This window comes from Pantherophis guttatus, chromosome 1, assembly GCF_059756535.1.
Source record: "Pantherophis guttatus breed Tessera chromosome 1, ASM5975653v1, whole genome shotgun sequence".
Taxonomy (NCBI): domain Eukaryota; kingdom Metazoa; phylum Chordata; class Lepidosauria; order Squamata; family Colubridae; genus Pantherophis; species Pantherophis guttatus.
The window spans coordinates 128,704,501-128,720,477 of NC_142063.1; the positions used below are offsets into that span (position 1 = coordinate 128,704,501).

The 15,977-nt window shown below is 37.8% G+C and overlaps 1 protein-coding gene across 2 annotated transcripts in view; it reads right to left on the reverse strand.

Annotated features, from left to right (window-relative positions):
- SLC12A8 (solute carrier family 12 member 8) overlaps positions 1–15,977 on the reverse strand; it is a 67,974-nt gene that overhangs the window by 20,144 nt on the left and 31,853 nt on the right. For both annotated transcript variants that reach the window (XM_034423147.3, XM_034423158.3), the window contains one exon: positions 6,771–6,884. In XM_034423147.3, coding sequence (XP_034279038.1) covers positions 6,771–6,884 — 114 coding nt within the window. The remainder of the gene's footprint in view (positions 1–6,770; positions 6,885–15,977) is intronic.

A 15,977-nucleotide genomic window follows, 5' to 3' on the forward strand; every position in this document is an offset into this window, starting at 1 on the left:
TTTTTAAAAAAGTATTAAATTGAACCACAGGAAGTCTTCAGTTTACAACCACAATTGAGCCCCAAATGTCTGTTGCTAAGTGAGGCAGTTGTTAACTGAATTTTGCCCCATTTTCGACTTTTCTTGCCACAGTTGTTAATTGAATCACTGCAGTTATTAAGTTAGTCACACGGTTGTTAAGTGAATCTGGCTTCCCCATTGACTTGGCCTCTCAGAAGGTCACAGAATATGGTCACATGACCCCGGGACACTGCAACCATCATAAACATGCGCCAGTTGCTAAGCATCTGAATTTTGATCAGGTGACCATGGGGATGCTACAATGGTCGTGTGAAAAACAGTCATAAGTCGCTTTTTTCCATGCCGTAACTTTGAACGGTCACTAAATGAACTGTTGTAAGTTGAGAACTACCCGTATTTCTGAAGTCACACTCACACATTTAATAGGAAACGGAAATAATTATTCAGCCACTGTAATACAATTTTATCTTTCAGTTAAAAGACTATTGAGCCATACGTGCAGCCCAAAGTCAATTAATAGGATCAATATCCACCATCTACTTGAGAGCCATCAATCAGTTAGATTGATGTCTTTGCCCAAATAGTGCTTTTCCATTGTTTTAATTCACTCTAGTTACAACCAGGAAATAATCCACAATGTTTGACATATTAAATATAGTTTGATGCTTTCTACATTCACCCTCTGTTAAAGCAGTTAAGACCTCCATTGGAATAATGACTATCAACTATAAGTTTATATGTCTTTTTATTAATACATAAGCTTTCACAGTACTAATCATATTTATACAGATCACTGAATTCAGTAGGCCTTATTTCTGAGTAATTAATCTTAGGATTGCTACGCAAGTAAAATACATCAGTCAAAAATAATCAGACAGAAGAATATATTCCAGTTCACTGAATAAGTATACGGTAAATATTTGTATACATCCAAAACAACTTAACAGTATTTTAAAATCACCTATGGTTGTGACTGAACTAACTGAAAAATCAACATATCCCAGACCTACAAGTTTGCATACGACTCATTTAACAGTTTTATTACTTGGATGATAAAAAGTCAGTTCTTAACTATCAAATGCAAAATATTTGGGAAGAAAGCCAGAGGTTTCTTTTGAAACGCTTTAAGTACCAAGTACCAATTTCTAAGAAATGAGCTGTTTGTGTGACGGTCTTGCTTATGTTATTAACTATATAATAACATTAAATCATTATCCTTGTGTAACTGGGGCACATGGCAAACAAACATACAAACAAGTACAGAAGTATTCAGGAAAAAAAAATAATAACACAAATGCTTCAATTCATAATAGTGAAATTATTTCCTGTCAAGGAAATTGCAAGCCTAGTTTAACACCACTGGAGCAAGGAGTAACTTAGTTCAGCACTATGGATTAGCATCAATGAGACCGAATCATGACCTTGAATTCTGATATGGTACAATGAGGGCTAGAGAGAGCTTGGCCTGTGCAGCCAGAGATCAAATGGCTTCTGTCACACCACCAAATTTAGTTAAATTCTCGTCCATTTTTATAAAGAGTGGCTCTCTTTCCTACATTACTCATGCTGCATTCTCCCTCCCAGGGCATAAGAGCAAATTTGAGTTTACTTTTTTTTCTAAAATAAAAAGAGACAAAGAAGCAGGCAGCAAACTATGGGAACAGAATCCCCACCCCAAAAAGCTTTTGCTGAGCAGCAAATACAGATTTATAGAACCGTGTTAGCAGAAGAAGGTGCTAAAAATAATACCAATCAGTTGTGGCTCCTGATGCTGCCCTATATATTCTTTTTTTTTTTAAATAGTTTTCTACCCATGCATATAAAGATGAAGTAACTTTCATCCATTGCATCTTTTAAATTCATTATAGACCTTTAAAAAAATGGAATAATTTCTTGACTACCAGTTATCTGGTGGATGCAGAAATCAAAACATTTGCTCTCTCTTTGGCCACTGCATATTCTTTAGTAGATTTCAATAACCCCAGCCTTACTCCTTCCTATTATCATTATTGTACCTTTGAGTCAGTATTTATTCCTGGCTACTGCCTGAAAAAGTCCCTGCAGTTTTCGAAGTGGTTTGTTCTTGTCTCCTCCTTACTGGAGCTGAGAGAGACGGAACTGGCCCAAGGTCACTTAGCTGGATTTGTGCCAAAGGCAAAGCTAGAACTCACGGTCTCCCAGTTTATAGCCAAACTGATTCTTCTAATGCTTCTAATCAGTTTCAGTGTCTTCTGACTTTAACCACTGCAGAAACACCTATCTTGATATCTACTAAAATGCATTGTAATGTGCATCGAGGATAAGCAAACTATTTTGTTTTGTTTTTTAAGATAATCCTGTAAGAAAAACTCACAAGGCCATATGTCGGAAATATTTTCTACTCGATGGTGCAGGACAGCCATGAGTCATTTATCTCAAAAGCAGCTAGGAAAAAAAAAGATTCTAGAGAAAAAATAAGGCAAGAGGATAAATCAGAACATGTTTTACATGCCCCATAAGTGAGGCAAGGACTAGGGGTTTAGTCTTCCATGCATTTGGACTTGTTCCGGAGCCCATCCTTAGCCTATCCCTTTCTCTGTAAGAATGATCCTGCAATTCTAGCGTGGTTACAGGTGCCAAAATCAATACACAGAGACAATCTGTATCCAACAAAAGATAGAACAAATACTTAAGAGGAGGAAACTGACTTTCTACTAACAGTTCAAAAGAATATGCTGGATCTAGAATAGGAACAGGACTCTAAGAGAAGCAAAGAGTTTGGTGGAGATTAAAGAGTTAGAAAAGAAAATATTTCTTACGCAGTTCAAGATTAAGTTGCGGAATTTCAGTCAGCAGTCGAAGTGATAAAAGGTAATTTGGATACTTTTAAAAGGACATTGGATAATTTTATAAAAGTGCTGGGTATGCCTATATGCTGAATCTTAACCAGCCTGCCTGTCTTAAGTACTAAACTTGCTAGATTTGCAAGTTTATCAAATTCCTTTAGTTGTCCCTTGCATGAGACAGAATGCTAGACTAGATGGATCAATGGTCTGATTTAGCAAGCTTCTTTTTGTTTTCTTATTAATCAAAAAGAAGCCAGATGGAAGCCAACATTATGTGTATGAGAAGGGAATGCAAGAATCCTTTTGTATTAGACTGGATAACTTTGTTTCTGATGCTTCTTTGGGATTATAAATAAGAGGGCCACAAGGCTTGGTGGGTAGCTTTTGTTGGTTAAGTGAGGCTTAAGCTGAGAAATTCATGTAAGATACTTTTATTTGAGTATCTCATTTTTAACAATGAAAGTTAAAAATGAGGTACCCTGTTTCCCCCCAAATAAGACATCCCCTGATAATAAGCCTTTTGAGCGCATGGCAATAAGGCCAAGTGCTTATTTCAGGATTCAAAAAAATATAAGACAGGGTCTTATTTTCAGGGAAACATGGTAGTCAAATAAAATTATTTTACATGAACTTTACCCAGTTTTCCACAGAATATAGAAATATCCAGAGCCTGGATTCTTATAGAATTTCAGATTATAATCAATTTAATAATGTTAAAACTCCTATCTCTTCTAGAAATTTTTCTTTTACATGCCGCATCACGGAGACTCAACAGGAAGTTGTTTTTTTAAAAAACTTCATGGGTTCCACCTGCATATAATGAATGAATGAGAGGCAGTTTAAAGCATATTAAGTTAAATACAGGTCGTCCTCATTTAGTGACAACCACAGACAGTGACTGTTTGGAGTTATAATAGTGATGACAAAGTAACTCTGCACCCAGTCCTTGTTTTTATGACCTTCACAGGTCTGCAAAGCAAAGGAAAGCTGAGGTAGGATTGTAAGCACAGTCACAGTTTCACTTAATGACTACTTCATTTAACAATCAATTGTCAGTCCCAATTCTGATTGCTAAACAAGGGCCGCCTGTACTATGATGGAATATTACATACCTTTATATACCTATATGTGAGGTTCAGAGTTCAGGAATTTTGCCCAAAGGGAACTGCTTAGAAGGCACAATCTGAACACAATCTGAAAAGAGTATGGCAAAATAATACATAGAGTAGAGTAGAGTAGAGTAGAGTAGAGTAGAGTAGAGTAGAGTAGAGTAGAGTAGAGTAGAATAGAGTAGAATAGAATAGAATAGAATAGAATAGAATAGAATAGAATAGAATAGAATAGAATAGAATAGAATAGAATAGAATAGAATAGAATAGAATAGAATGACCCTTTCTTAGCTCTCATCTGACTGATACTGTGATGCTTGGACAGACCTAACGGTTTTTAATATTCTTGTTCAGCCTCCAGAGAGCAAAGGTTTAACCTGCATTTGGCAAATTGTTATCTTCCATACCTAGAGAAACAGTACATGCTTTCCCCCTTCTCCTTTAAACTGGAGAAAATTTTCTGCTTGCAAGTTTAAAAGAGGATAAATAATATTTAGAAAAAAATGACTTCTGAGCAATACATGAGGGTTGCACAAAGCTTTCAAGAGATTCATGGGAAGCATTCCTGCCATGCTACTTTTTTAAGTAACTGATCCTTCTTGTGTCTACTTCTAAAAACTAAGTGACCACACAACTTCACTCTATGTCTGTAAACAACTTGTTGATAAGTCACAAGAAATATGAAATGTTCAATCCGCTGAGTAATTGGGGCTACAAATTTATTTTTCAAATGTTGACACTTTTTTTTGCTATTGTGGCTAGTATGGATACCTATGTGTGAAGACTGTTTCTAGTCTGGCCCTCAGCCTCCAGATCATTCACTGATTCATGCTGATATTAAAAAAACAAGGGGGAAAAAGAACAGAACCCATAGGGTTCTGTTCAAACCAGGGGGGTTGAACAGAAATCTTCCATTACCATTTTTCAGTATGGTTCAGAATGGGAATTTGTGCTTAGGAAACTGGATATTCATGTATCACAGTGTTTGAATGCAAAATATTTTCCCTGAGTAAATCTTTATGGCAACCTTGTAAAGCGAGCTTGCTTTTTAATGGCACTAGGCCGACATCCGAAGCATTCTGCATGAATGTCCAGTAAACAGCACAGTTTCTCCACACATGCTTTAAAATATTCTTACACCATTTCACACTGGGAGTCTTTCTGGCTACTGGATTTTCTGGAGAAAGCCAGGAGAACAACATGAAACTTATAGAAGACAGGCCAACAATTTGTAAATAGATTTAGTAGATTAAATTTTTTGGGAGTGCCTGTTTCGGAAGGCGTGGGAACTAATGTTTTAGTAATCTACTGATCAGTATCCAGCTGATGAGGGGATATTATGTGTGTATGTGTTGGGGTTTCTTTTTATGAATTTTTAGAATTGTTTTGTGTTTTTTGACTTTTTTTTCTTTTGGATTTTTTTTGGGGGGGGAGTTCTGTATTTTGTATTTTAATCTTGTTTTGAACAAAATAAAAATATATTTAAGGGGAAACAACATGAGACAAAACCACATAGCACTTTCATGTTATTCTTTAGAAGCAGGGAGCTGTGCTGTTCCATGAAGCAACTACAAAGAGTGCTTTGTTTCAAGAAGTACCAAAGCAAGAGCAGCTCTCTAAAAGTGTGTAAGCCAATATAATGCCTCTTGTAAAAAAAAGTGAAAGAGTTTAGGTATTGCATCAAGGTATAATTATGGCTTATTTGGTTTTAATCTAGCATATTTGGCAAATCCAACCGCATTGAATTTGTTTAATAAATCACAGTTAAGTAAACTAATGTTTCGTGTACTATATGAATCCTGCTTGCAACTTGGCTGATACCATTCAAGGCTGAACTGGGAGGGTTTAGCATACGTTGGCCTCTCATGTATCAACTGATTAAAAGTTGGGAGCACTGCATTTCCCATCTCTTGTTAGTCTGGCTTCACTAGTTAGAGAAGGTATACAATCCCATTTCCTGACGAGAGGGGGCCAGGGCTGATCTATCCTGCATCGATGAAGGGATTGGTTTGAGATTTACAGCATCTAAGGCATTCCTGAATGCTCTGGGAGCTTTTCCACGCTTAATGCCTTCCAATTCTATTGAGGCCCTTGACAAACCATAAGCTAAGAAGGAAGACTTTGTTTGTTTGTTTGTTTGTTTGTTTGTTTGTTTGTTTGTTTAGCATATGGCAAGTAGAAGGAGCACAAATTCCAGGACTCCCAAGAGCCCTCTGTGGTTATGGGAAGCCTGTAATGCCCACTATTTGCTGATGAATCTGGGCTTTGAATCAAATGGTTACAATAGAGGTGTAGTAAATCTTGAGTAAAGTACAACCAAATGCCCATTAGAGTACACGCTAAATATACACCTATTGAATAAATGTGGTGGAAACATTTTATTTTCATATCTGCCCCAAATTAGGTAGGATGTTATTACAGAATCAATGTAGGTTGTAGTGGGATAATCTGGTTAGAGTTTGTTGGAAGGGTTTCAATTATTCCGGCCCCAGAAAGTAGAAGAGAAGATTGTGGGTTTAGCCTATTACTTATTCTCTCTTAGCTGCTGGACCACCTCTGGAATGGTTGGATAACTTGGACTGCTGCAGTCCGGAGAAGGGCAGAACATTTCAGCTTTCTCCAGAATATTTTGTTCTTGGAGAAGTAGGTATTGTACAAACACAGTTATTGTCCTCAGCACCTCTGAGAATTTCCTAAATGTATTCAAATGCTCATTGTAAAGCTAAACATTGAATGCTAAACTAGATGGCCAAATTCAGATTCTTTCCAAATTTTGCAGTACATCCTCTAAAATTCCCATCAAATTCCATGGTACCTGTGGCAGCTGGGAAGAAGACACCAAACACAGTGAAGAAAGATTCTCCTGAGTTGTAGTCTGGCAGTGTGTTGTTCAATAGAAGCTCCTCTGAATAGCCAACAAAGCCATTTTCTGTGGGTATGAAAATGGAGGGGAGCACAACATTAGCATCACAGGCCGTTGTAATTTTTAAATTCTCCTAAAAGCATATTCGAAAGGAAACTATTGTTATACATCATAGTTTGGAAATTAACAGGATATTCTGTACTTAGAACATTGAAAACAGTGATTAGGAGTTCACTGAAAGATAACCTTTTCTGTCAATTACAGATAGTCCCTAACTTACAATCATTCATTTACTGACTGTTTGAAGTTACACAAGCACTGAAAAAGGTGACTTATAACTGGTCCTTGTACTTATGACTGTCACAGCATCTCCACCATCACTTGATCAAAATTCTATAGAACCGGTAGTAAAACCGGCAGGAGGCCCCGCCCACTGACCCCGACATCACCAAAACGCTTCTGCACATGTGGCCCCACTGCGAACCAGTAGTAAAGGTAAGTAGAACCCACCCCTGGGTCACATGATGATCCTTTGTGACTTTCCCAGCCACTTCCAACAACCAAAGTCAATGGGGAAACCGGATTCTCTTAATGACCATATGCTTCACTTAACAACTGCAGTGATTTGCTTCACTATCATGGCAAAAAGGTTGTAAAATCTGGCAAGAGTCACTTAACAACCACCTTGCTTAGCAATAGAAATTCTGGTCCCAACTGTGGTCTTAGGTTAAGGACTACCTATATATAAAACACTCCAAAGAATTCACTTTTCTATAACTTGAAAAGAGTTTATAACTGAAACTCCCATTCAGTGAACTATTTAGAAACTCAGATTGTACATACACTTATTGCTCCATGTTCTATTGTTAAATAACCTGGTTTAGATGTAGGTGTTTTAATTGTATAACACAATGTGAAGATATATAAAGTCTACCTTGTTCAGCACAAAAGAGATGTACATTGCAGTTTTTATCTCTACTCTCTTCAGTCCCTATGCCTGTTCTTATTTTTAGTCTTTACACATCTTTGAAAATGGCCCATTTTCCATAAACTCACTTGAAGTCAACAGCATCATTCCTAATCTTCAAGGAACATTAGATCTTACACTGAAATATAGGACATCTACCAGGCTTCTGGAACGCAATGTAAGAAGAAAACTGTCTAATTGGCTGAACAAACACCTCCAGTGGTTATTAACAAATAGCTCCCCATTGCCTTGGAAAATAGCACTCAGCTGATGCCACAGTGATTGTCCATAATGTCTTGGCCCTGATGCTATTTAATTTTTTTGTTAGTGACCTGCATGAAAAGACTGAGGGAACATTAGAAAATCTGCAGCTGTCAAGAAACTAGGAGGAATAAGGCAGGTTCTTCTGAAAAGAATGAGAAGATTCAATACGTTCTAAACAGACTTGAATGATGGGCTGAAAGAAACAGGGTGAAATTTAACTCGGAGAAATGTCAAGTCTCACATTTGGGAGTAGGGGAAGGAAAGTTACATTTATTGAATGGGGCGGGGAGACACCATACTGTGTTGTGGTATACGGAAAAAAGTGTGGTTGTTCTAGTGTAGGATTCCTTCAGCTGGGTTCCTCAAGGACTGGAATAGTTTCCTCAGCATTATGGGGACCAAAAACAAACTTATTGCAAGGGAATAAGACTGAATGGGGGAGGGGGAGAAATCCTGTGGAGAGGTTTTTTTCTCCTCCCTTTGTCCCTTGAAAAGTTTCTAAGCTTTCTAATTTAGAACCTAAGATACAGTGGAAAGGATAAAGCTTGTCAGATGACGTTTAAAAGCCCCACTCCTACTAATCAGGAGATCTGGTTACATTTCCTGGTTGAAAGTTTCAAACCCCAGGTCTAGTTGATGACAGGTTAAACATGAGCCAAGAGTGCAAAGCAGGCAAATGCAATTTTGGCATGTACTAGCAAGGCCATAGAGTCCACATCACCAGAAATTATTGTTCCATTCAATTCTGCCTTTATTGGAATATTACATCAGTTCTGTAGTTTAAAAACAGCACCAATAAATTGGAATGAGTTGAGAGGAGATATACTGAGTTGATGAGAGAAGCCAGTGTGTTTTGAGGAACAATGAAAGAAACTGATATGTTTAGCTTTTGTGTGGGGGGGGGGATCTATTTGGTTGGTAGGGGTTGAAAATGACTTGAACATAGTTAATCAATGTTTTGCTTGCAGAAGAAGAGATTGATGGAATAATTATTAATAGTCTTCAGAAATCTAAAGGATTGTCATATAGGGAGGAAAGTGGACTTGTTCTCAGTTGGTCTGGAAGGTATGATCAACAGTTCTCTGTTGAAACTGCAGGGAAAGTCAAGTTAGATTATTAGGAGCAATTTCCAAATGTCAAGAGCTACTGTATCAACTAGAGGAGCAGATTGTTCCTTGAAATGATATATTCACTGGACAGCCTCAAATACAGGCTGGATATTTATCTGCCCGAAGATTCTACACTGAGCAGAGGGTTGGGCCAAATGATGCTTAAATCTTTTTGAACTGTGTGATTAGATGAAACAGTTGGAAAGAAACCCACATGTACTACACCAGAGATATTTAACACAACATTTTAAATGAAACATAGCAGTAAAATTATATATTTAGAAAAAGGAAGTGGAGATTCTGAAGTTCAGGTACTGCTGAAATAGAATTTCCAATCTTTATCACCTTAGGGAAAGTTTTTCTAATGGCAAAGATATTTGGGCGATACCACCACTTTCCTATCCAAGGAAAGTTGGCCTCAGTTGTCTGGGCCTGTTGGACATCTGGCAGAGGTCAAGAGAATCACAGTGGTCATTTCTATCTCCATTGTTAGACATTGCAAAAAAACAAAATTATTCCTATTGTCTTGAATAATGATTACTGAGCCATGGAACCTGAGGCATGGTGACTATTATTCATTTGTGAAGTTTGAAGAAGGCAAAACACAATAAAACTTTATTTTTAGCTCCCTGGGTAAAATTATTAGGATCATGTCTCCTCCTCATAAAATATGCCGAACAACCATATTTTATCCCTCAGATGTCATCACATCCCAGATTAAGAGCATGATGGGTGTCATTGCAAAGAACACAAGCAATGTGAAATAAACATCCATAATCTCCACTAGCTTTCTTAAGTAAATAGATAAACTTCCTATTTGCTCTCTAAATCTTACTGGAGGTAAGATTTGTTTTTGCACATATTTAAGAGCCCGTATGTGAGGGGGGAAAATGTTGTGTTTTAAAATTTTAGAAATGTTTAGCATTTTGCAGAATAGGTCAGATCTCCAAACTTTGGAAAAGTATGAGATTTCTGTCTACTGATTTGAGAACTTGGAAAATTACTCAAGAGGTGAAATCCCTGCCAGTGAGCAACGGTTATATGGGGAGAGCTGTTATGTAACTGCAACAAAGATATCCACCATGGCAAGTTCTGTGAAAGCTGGACTTCATCACAGATTACTCAAGTTTTGGGTCGAATTCAAGATAAAGCCAGTTCAAAAGTTAAAGCTTTGCAAATCTTGGCACTGGGGCCGTAGTGTGAAACCTAATAACACAACACTGAAAATATTCTTAAAGGATTATCACCATGCCAAGCTGTTCTTATAATGGGGGTTGTGGGGTGAGGAGATGTTGAAACAACAAAAAAAAAAAGGCTGTAAAAATAGGAGCTTAAATCAAAATTCCAGAGACTGAAGGAAAAATACCTGACTCAAGCTTTAAATGTTTTCAGATGCTAGAATGAAGGGATTTCAATTAAAACTGGCATGCAGTATGCATCCTAATGGATTTATTTTATGCTATTCAGCAGTATATTTTCAACTCTTTATAAAGCAGCTCCATAATACATAGGATATTGGTAAATAGAAGTATGCTATGTATGATGCCCATGTCTCTATAACTGAGTATTTTGTTATCGTGTTGAGGATAAGCAAAGGATTTTTTTTAAATTATGGTTTTCAAATCTTTTGAGACCCTAAATTAATGATACAATTTCTATACTATAATGTTATAATTTTTTATTTTATTTTACTTGATTTATTTTGTGTGTGTGAGAGAGAGAGAAGGAGGGGGAGAGAGAAGGAGGGGGAGAGGGAGGGAGGGGGAGAGTTCTGGAGAATGTGTACAATATAAAAATAATTAGAATTCAGCACTCATGAGCTTATGCTATATCTCAAGAGACAAAGAGCAAGCACACCTAAGAACCAATTTAAGTAAGTCACAATAAAAAAACACACATCATAATCTATTTAGTTCTTGGACTGGAGAAAAAAGCTTGGCTATTTTAATTGTTCTATTTCCATATGAGATAAGGGCATTCTTACCAGTAATTTCAGATAAAATATTAGCTAGCAAGGAAAGTTACTTTTAAGGGCTTTTCTGGCCAGCCTAGTTGCCCCATCACCAGAAATGGCCAGCAACCATTCTTTGATGATGGTCACTAAGGGTGCTATTCAGCAGGTTCTGACAGAACCGGTAGAGGAAATTTTGAGTAGTTCAGAGAACCGGCAAATATCACCTCTGGCTGGCCCCAGAGTGGGGAGGGAATGGGGATTTTGCAGTATCCTTCCCCTGGAGTGGGGTGGGAATGGAGATTGTGCAGTATCCTTCCCCTGGAGTGGGGTGGGAATGGAGATTCTGCAGTATCCTTCCCCTGCCACGCCCACCAAGCCACGCCCACAAAACCAGTAGTTAAAAAAAATTGAATTCCACCACCGGATGTCACTCTTCACTCAAAACAACCACTTCATAAGCGCATGGCACAACATAGGAGAACAAACACATCAGGACTAGATTCAGCAGTCCATCTCCATTTAAAAGACACAGGCCACTCTTTTGAAGACAGCAAAGTCCACATTTTGAACAGAGAGGACCGCTGGTTTGAAACAGGGGTCAAAGAGGCCATCTATGTCAAAACTGAACAGCCCTTTCTCAACAGAGGGATACAATATCATCTATCTCCAATCTACAACACAGTCCTTTCAACAGTTCCAAGAAGGCTCTACACCAGTGTTTCTCAACCTTGGTAGCTTGAAGATGGGTGGACTTCTGGGAGTTGAAGTCCATCCATCTTCAAGCTACCAAGGTTGAGAAACACTGCTCTACACCCATTTGCATCACTCAGGTGACTCTGATGCCACCGATAAACCTCCAGGTGACCTTAATGACTTGCTAAAAGAATGCAGCTGACCAGCTGTTTGCAAGGAGTATAATTCCATTTCCCACCATCCAGTCAGAGCTGAAAAAGCTTCTTGGATGAGAAGTGAAACATCTTCAAAGAAAAACCAGAAAGTCCCTCCACCCGACTCACTTTTTCCAAGAAAGTCTATTGTTGCCTTTGTTATAAGGCTCTCTTGGGCTCAGCACTTGGAATGCTGGTTTCACATACAGCACACCCACAGTCATATAAATCCAGCAACAACTTTTTAAAAAAATACTATTTTTCTTTTCCTGATCTCATTATTTTCCCCTGAGCTTTTTTTTTATTTTTTAAATAAGTCCAGGGGAACTATATTTTTGCTTCATAACATAACATAACACTGTAAGAAAGGAAGCAAAAAAAAAAAAAAAAAAAGACCCTGTGAAAAACTCTGAAAGTGAAAAAAAAAAAAAGAAAGAAAGGCAATCTTATTTCAAAGATGGCTGTGCCTGCAAATATGGGTTTAATTATTTGTATTTATTAGATTTTTATCCAACCTCTCTATCTATTTACTGTACACCAGAGGTGGGTTTCAGCAGGTTCTAACCAGTTCTGGAGAACCAGCGGAAATTTTGAGTATTTCGGAGAACCGGTACTAAAAATTCTGGCTGGCCCCGCCTCCATCTATTCTATGCCTCCCCAGTTCCAGCTATCAGGAGGAAATGGGGATTTTGCAGTAACCTTCCCCTGAATGGGGTGGGAATGGAGATTTTACAGTATCCTTCCCAAGCCACATCAACCAAGCCACACCCACAGAACCGGTAGTAAAAAATTTTGAAACCCACCACTGCTGTATACACACACACACACACACACACACACACAAAATAGCTCTGTGTATTAAAGTGTATCTATATATTTAGGTGCAGTAAGACTTGCCTACAGAAAAGAAAATGAATGGTGATTGCTTTTCCAGTTTAGAATTAACCAGCTTGAATTAACCTTCAAAAAGTGGCAGGAAAGTAGCAAATTTCATCATCATCACCACATATTTTCTGTAGTTACTTGGTGTACATTATTTCCTGTAATAAGGATATAAGATATATTAATACTAAGTGTAACATCTTTTAAAAACATGTTTATTTCATCAAAAAGAGGGTGGGTTATTCGCAATGTAAGTTGTTGTTAACATCCAGAAATCCAAAACTACACCTTAATGATCCTGGGCTCTTATATATTAATTAGCATATGTATTTGGAAATAAGCTTCATAGTGAAGTATTATAATTTTAACCCCTCTTAATTCCAAATGAATGGATTTTTAAAATATCAGTCTGAAAATCAGTGTACTGTGCTACTTTTATGGTTTGGGACAAATCTCCAGGGAAAAGATGATAGAAAAGATGATACTGTACATAAAAGCACAATCAATGGATCAAATCAAGGCTCATCTTAGACTTTTTCCTGTTCTACATCTTCAACCAGATGTTTCTGGGGGTGCTTATAAGCTGAAAATGATTATTACAACATGGCACATTAAATACAAAACACGCATTGACAAGAATGCAAGATTGCCAGTTCTGAACACAGATACAGCACTGTAATTAATTTGTTGTAAAAGGCAGAATTTTGAAAGAGAGCGCAGAGTGAAGGCTTCTCTTATTGTTCACTTCTGTACAGTATTCAACCCAGTGAATTATTCAATTACTACAGTATTGATTCTGAATTCCAGAGGCCAAGCCGAGCAAAAGAAAATGCGCAGAGTTTAGCTAAAATGGCTTATAACAATCTAACAAGGCTGAGCCGTGAGAATAGCAATTCAGCCTCCTTATCTATTGATGAAAAAGAATGTGCTCCCTCAGATGAATGATGTGTTTACCCAAAAGGAAATCTCCACCCTTCTGGAGTACTGACTATTTTTTCCTTCCAAGTTACTGTTTGCTAATTCTGACTGGATCTCCCAAGTCTTCGCACTTAAAGCCAACCTCCCCACCCCCAGCAAAAAATACATCCCCAGAGTCCCTAAAGCTGCATTTCAAGGGAAGGTACTTCATGGCCATCTGAGTTTTTGTCAGTGTCGGGGAAAATGGGATACAGTTGACTTTGGAGTGCTGCATTATTTATATCCAGAGAGGCAATTATTTGCAGCCTTCTCCAGGAGCATCTCAGCTCTAACTACGGCTTGCCGTTCAAAGGGAAAACAATCTCTGTACTGTACACAATCCCAGTAGAGTAAAAATGAAACACAACGTTGCTGCATCTTAATTTAGTCCGGGCAATGTTATGGATGTGCCCTCCACTTGTTAATGATTGTTTTTCAGAAGCACAAAAACTGGGCAGAGCACAGAACTAAAGCATCCCAAGAATATCAGACTGAAATCCTATATTCACTTTAGGCAGGCAAGGATAGAGTTGCAATTATGGTTTCCATTAAAAGAAAGCACAGTTAACCCTTAGGAGACAGGACATCCTTCAGTGAGAGAGCATGTGCTTACTTGCAAAAGCTCCCAAGCTAAATCCTAAGCATATGTCTTCAGGCAAGGTAAGAAAGACTTCTAACTTCTCAAGAGCTTCTGCCAGTTGATGGAGATTGGGGTCACACATTGCACAAAACTATCATTTCTTGCAGCAACTCAGTTACTGTTCAATATATTGCCTTAAGTCATCAGACAGACTTTACAAACCACAATGGCCAGATTCATACTAAACCAAAAGCAACCAAGCCACATTACAACGTAGCATGTGTGAATCCAGCTTATGTTTGGCTGGAGTTGAATGGATGTGATTATACATGTTACAAGTTACAGAATTCAGTATTTTCACAGTTCTGAATTTGGTATCAGAAAATTAAGAATATTTCATTTATTTTAATTGGTTTATCCAACTAAATATTACATAAAATGTATGGCTGCTAGCAAAGACAACACATTTTGCATTTCTCCTCTATATCTCTTGTTTCTTTTTTAATGTATAAGAAGTCATTTCATTCAACATTTTCCCAACCCTGAGTCCATATCATTGGTAGTTACTTGTAAAGGGGAAAGAGCTATGAAAATTCATCATAGAATGAAAAAGGCTATGTTCCCATTATTGAGTTACTTTGAATGGTGAGATGAGCAACATATAAATTTAAAGCATTGAGAAAGCAAGAGCGGGCATCTAGTATGTTCCATGCAAAGTAATCTTCAACTAAGAGACAGATGAAGCTATAAAGAGGGATGGATCCTGGGAGTTGAATATGGTTTGAAGGCACATCTATTGCTGCTATCACTAAGCTATGACAATATATGTGCATTATACGATAGGTTTCCAGTATAATAAGTTTTTAGAAAAACTGGAGAGAGCTTGGGGGCAAATCTGTTCATGACCCACAGCTCTGGACTGTTCTGCCTTTCCTACATTGTCTGTAGACCCCCTGAAACCACTCTACCTTCCTGCTGTTGCTGTATATAAAAAAAATACTAGACACACACAAAAGGGGGAGGTTTAGTAGTACTTTGAGTTGTAAATATGGTGGAAGCATGGAGTCAATAGCACACACACCTGAGGATGATGGACAGGAATTAAGGAACTATATATTTCCACATCGCTATTAAATTGTACTGTTTGTGTCATGCCTGCTCTCTTAAATTAGAGAAATCCAGTCACAATTTTGTTCCACAAAACACTGCAATTGCCAACTGCTGGTCTGCTATTCCTATGGCAGGAAGCATGAGCCCACCACAATCAGTATCATATCACAAAGAGAATTGAACCATCAGTACAGCTATGAAATAAGATTTCATGCCTCTAGATTTGTCCACATATTTCTTGACTTAGTCAGGGGAAGCTATTCAGGCATTATTACATTTGGAATAAAATGCCGCTACTAGATGGATTCTAGAATAGCATAGCTATTACACAGATTTTGTATTTCTTTTTGTGAAATTGCAAAAGGGTGGGGGGGGGAGGAACAGTCCACATCGCATTGAAAAAAAATGTGGAGTTTGTAGTACTGAATTTGGAGAAGGGGAAAAGTTGG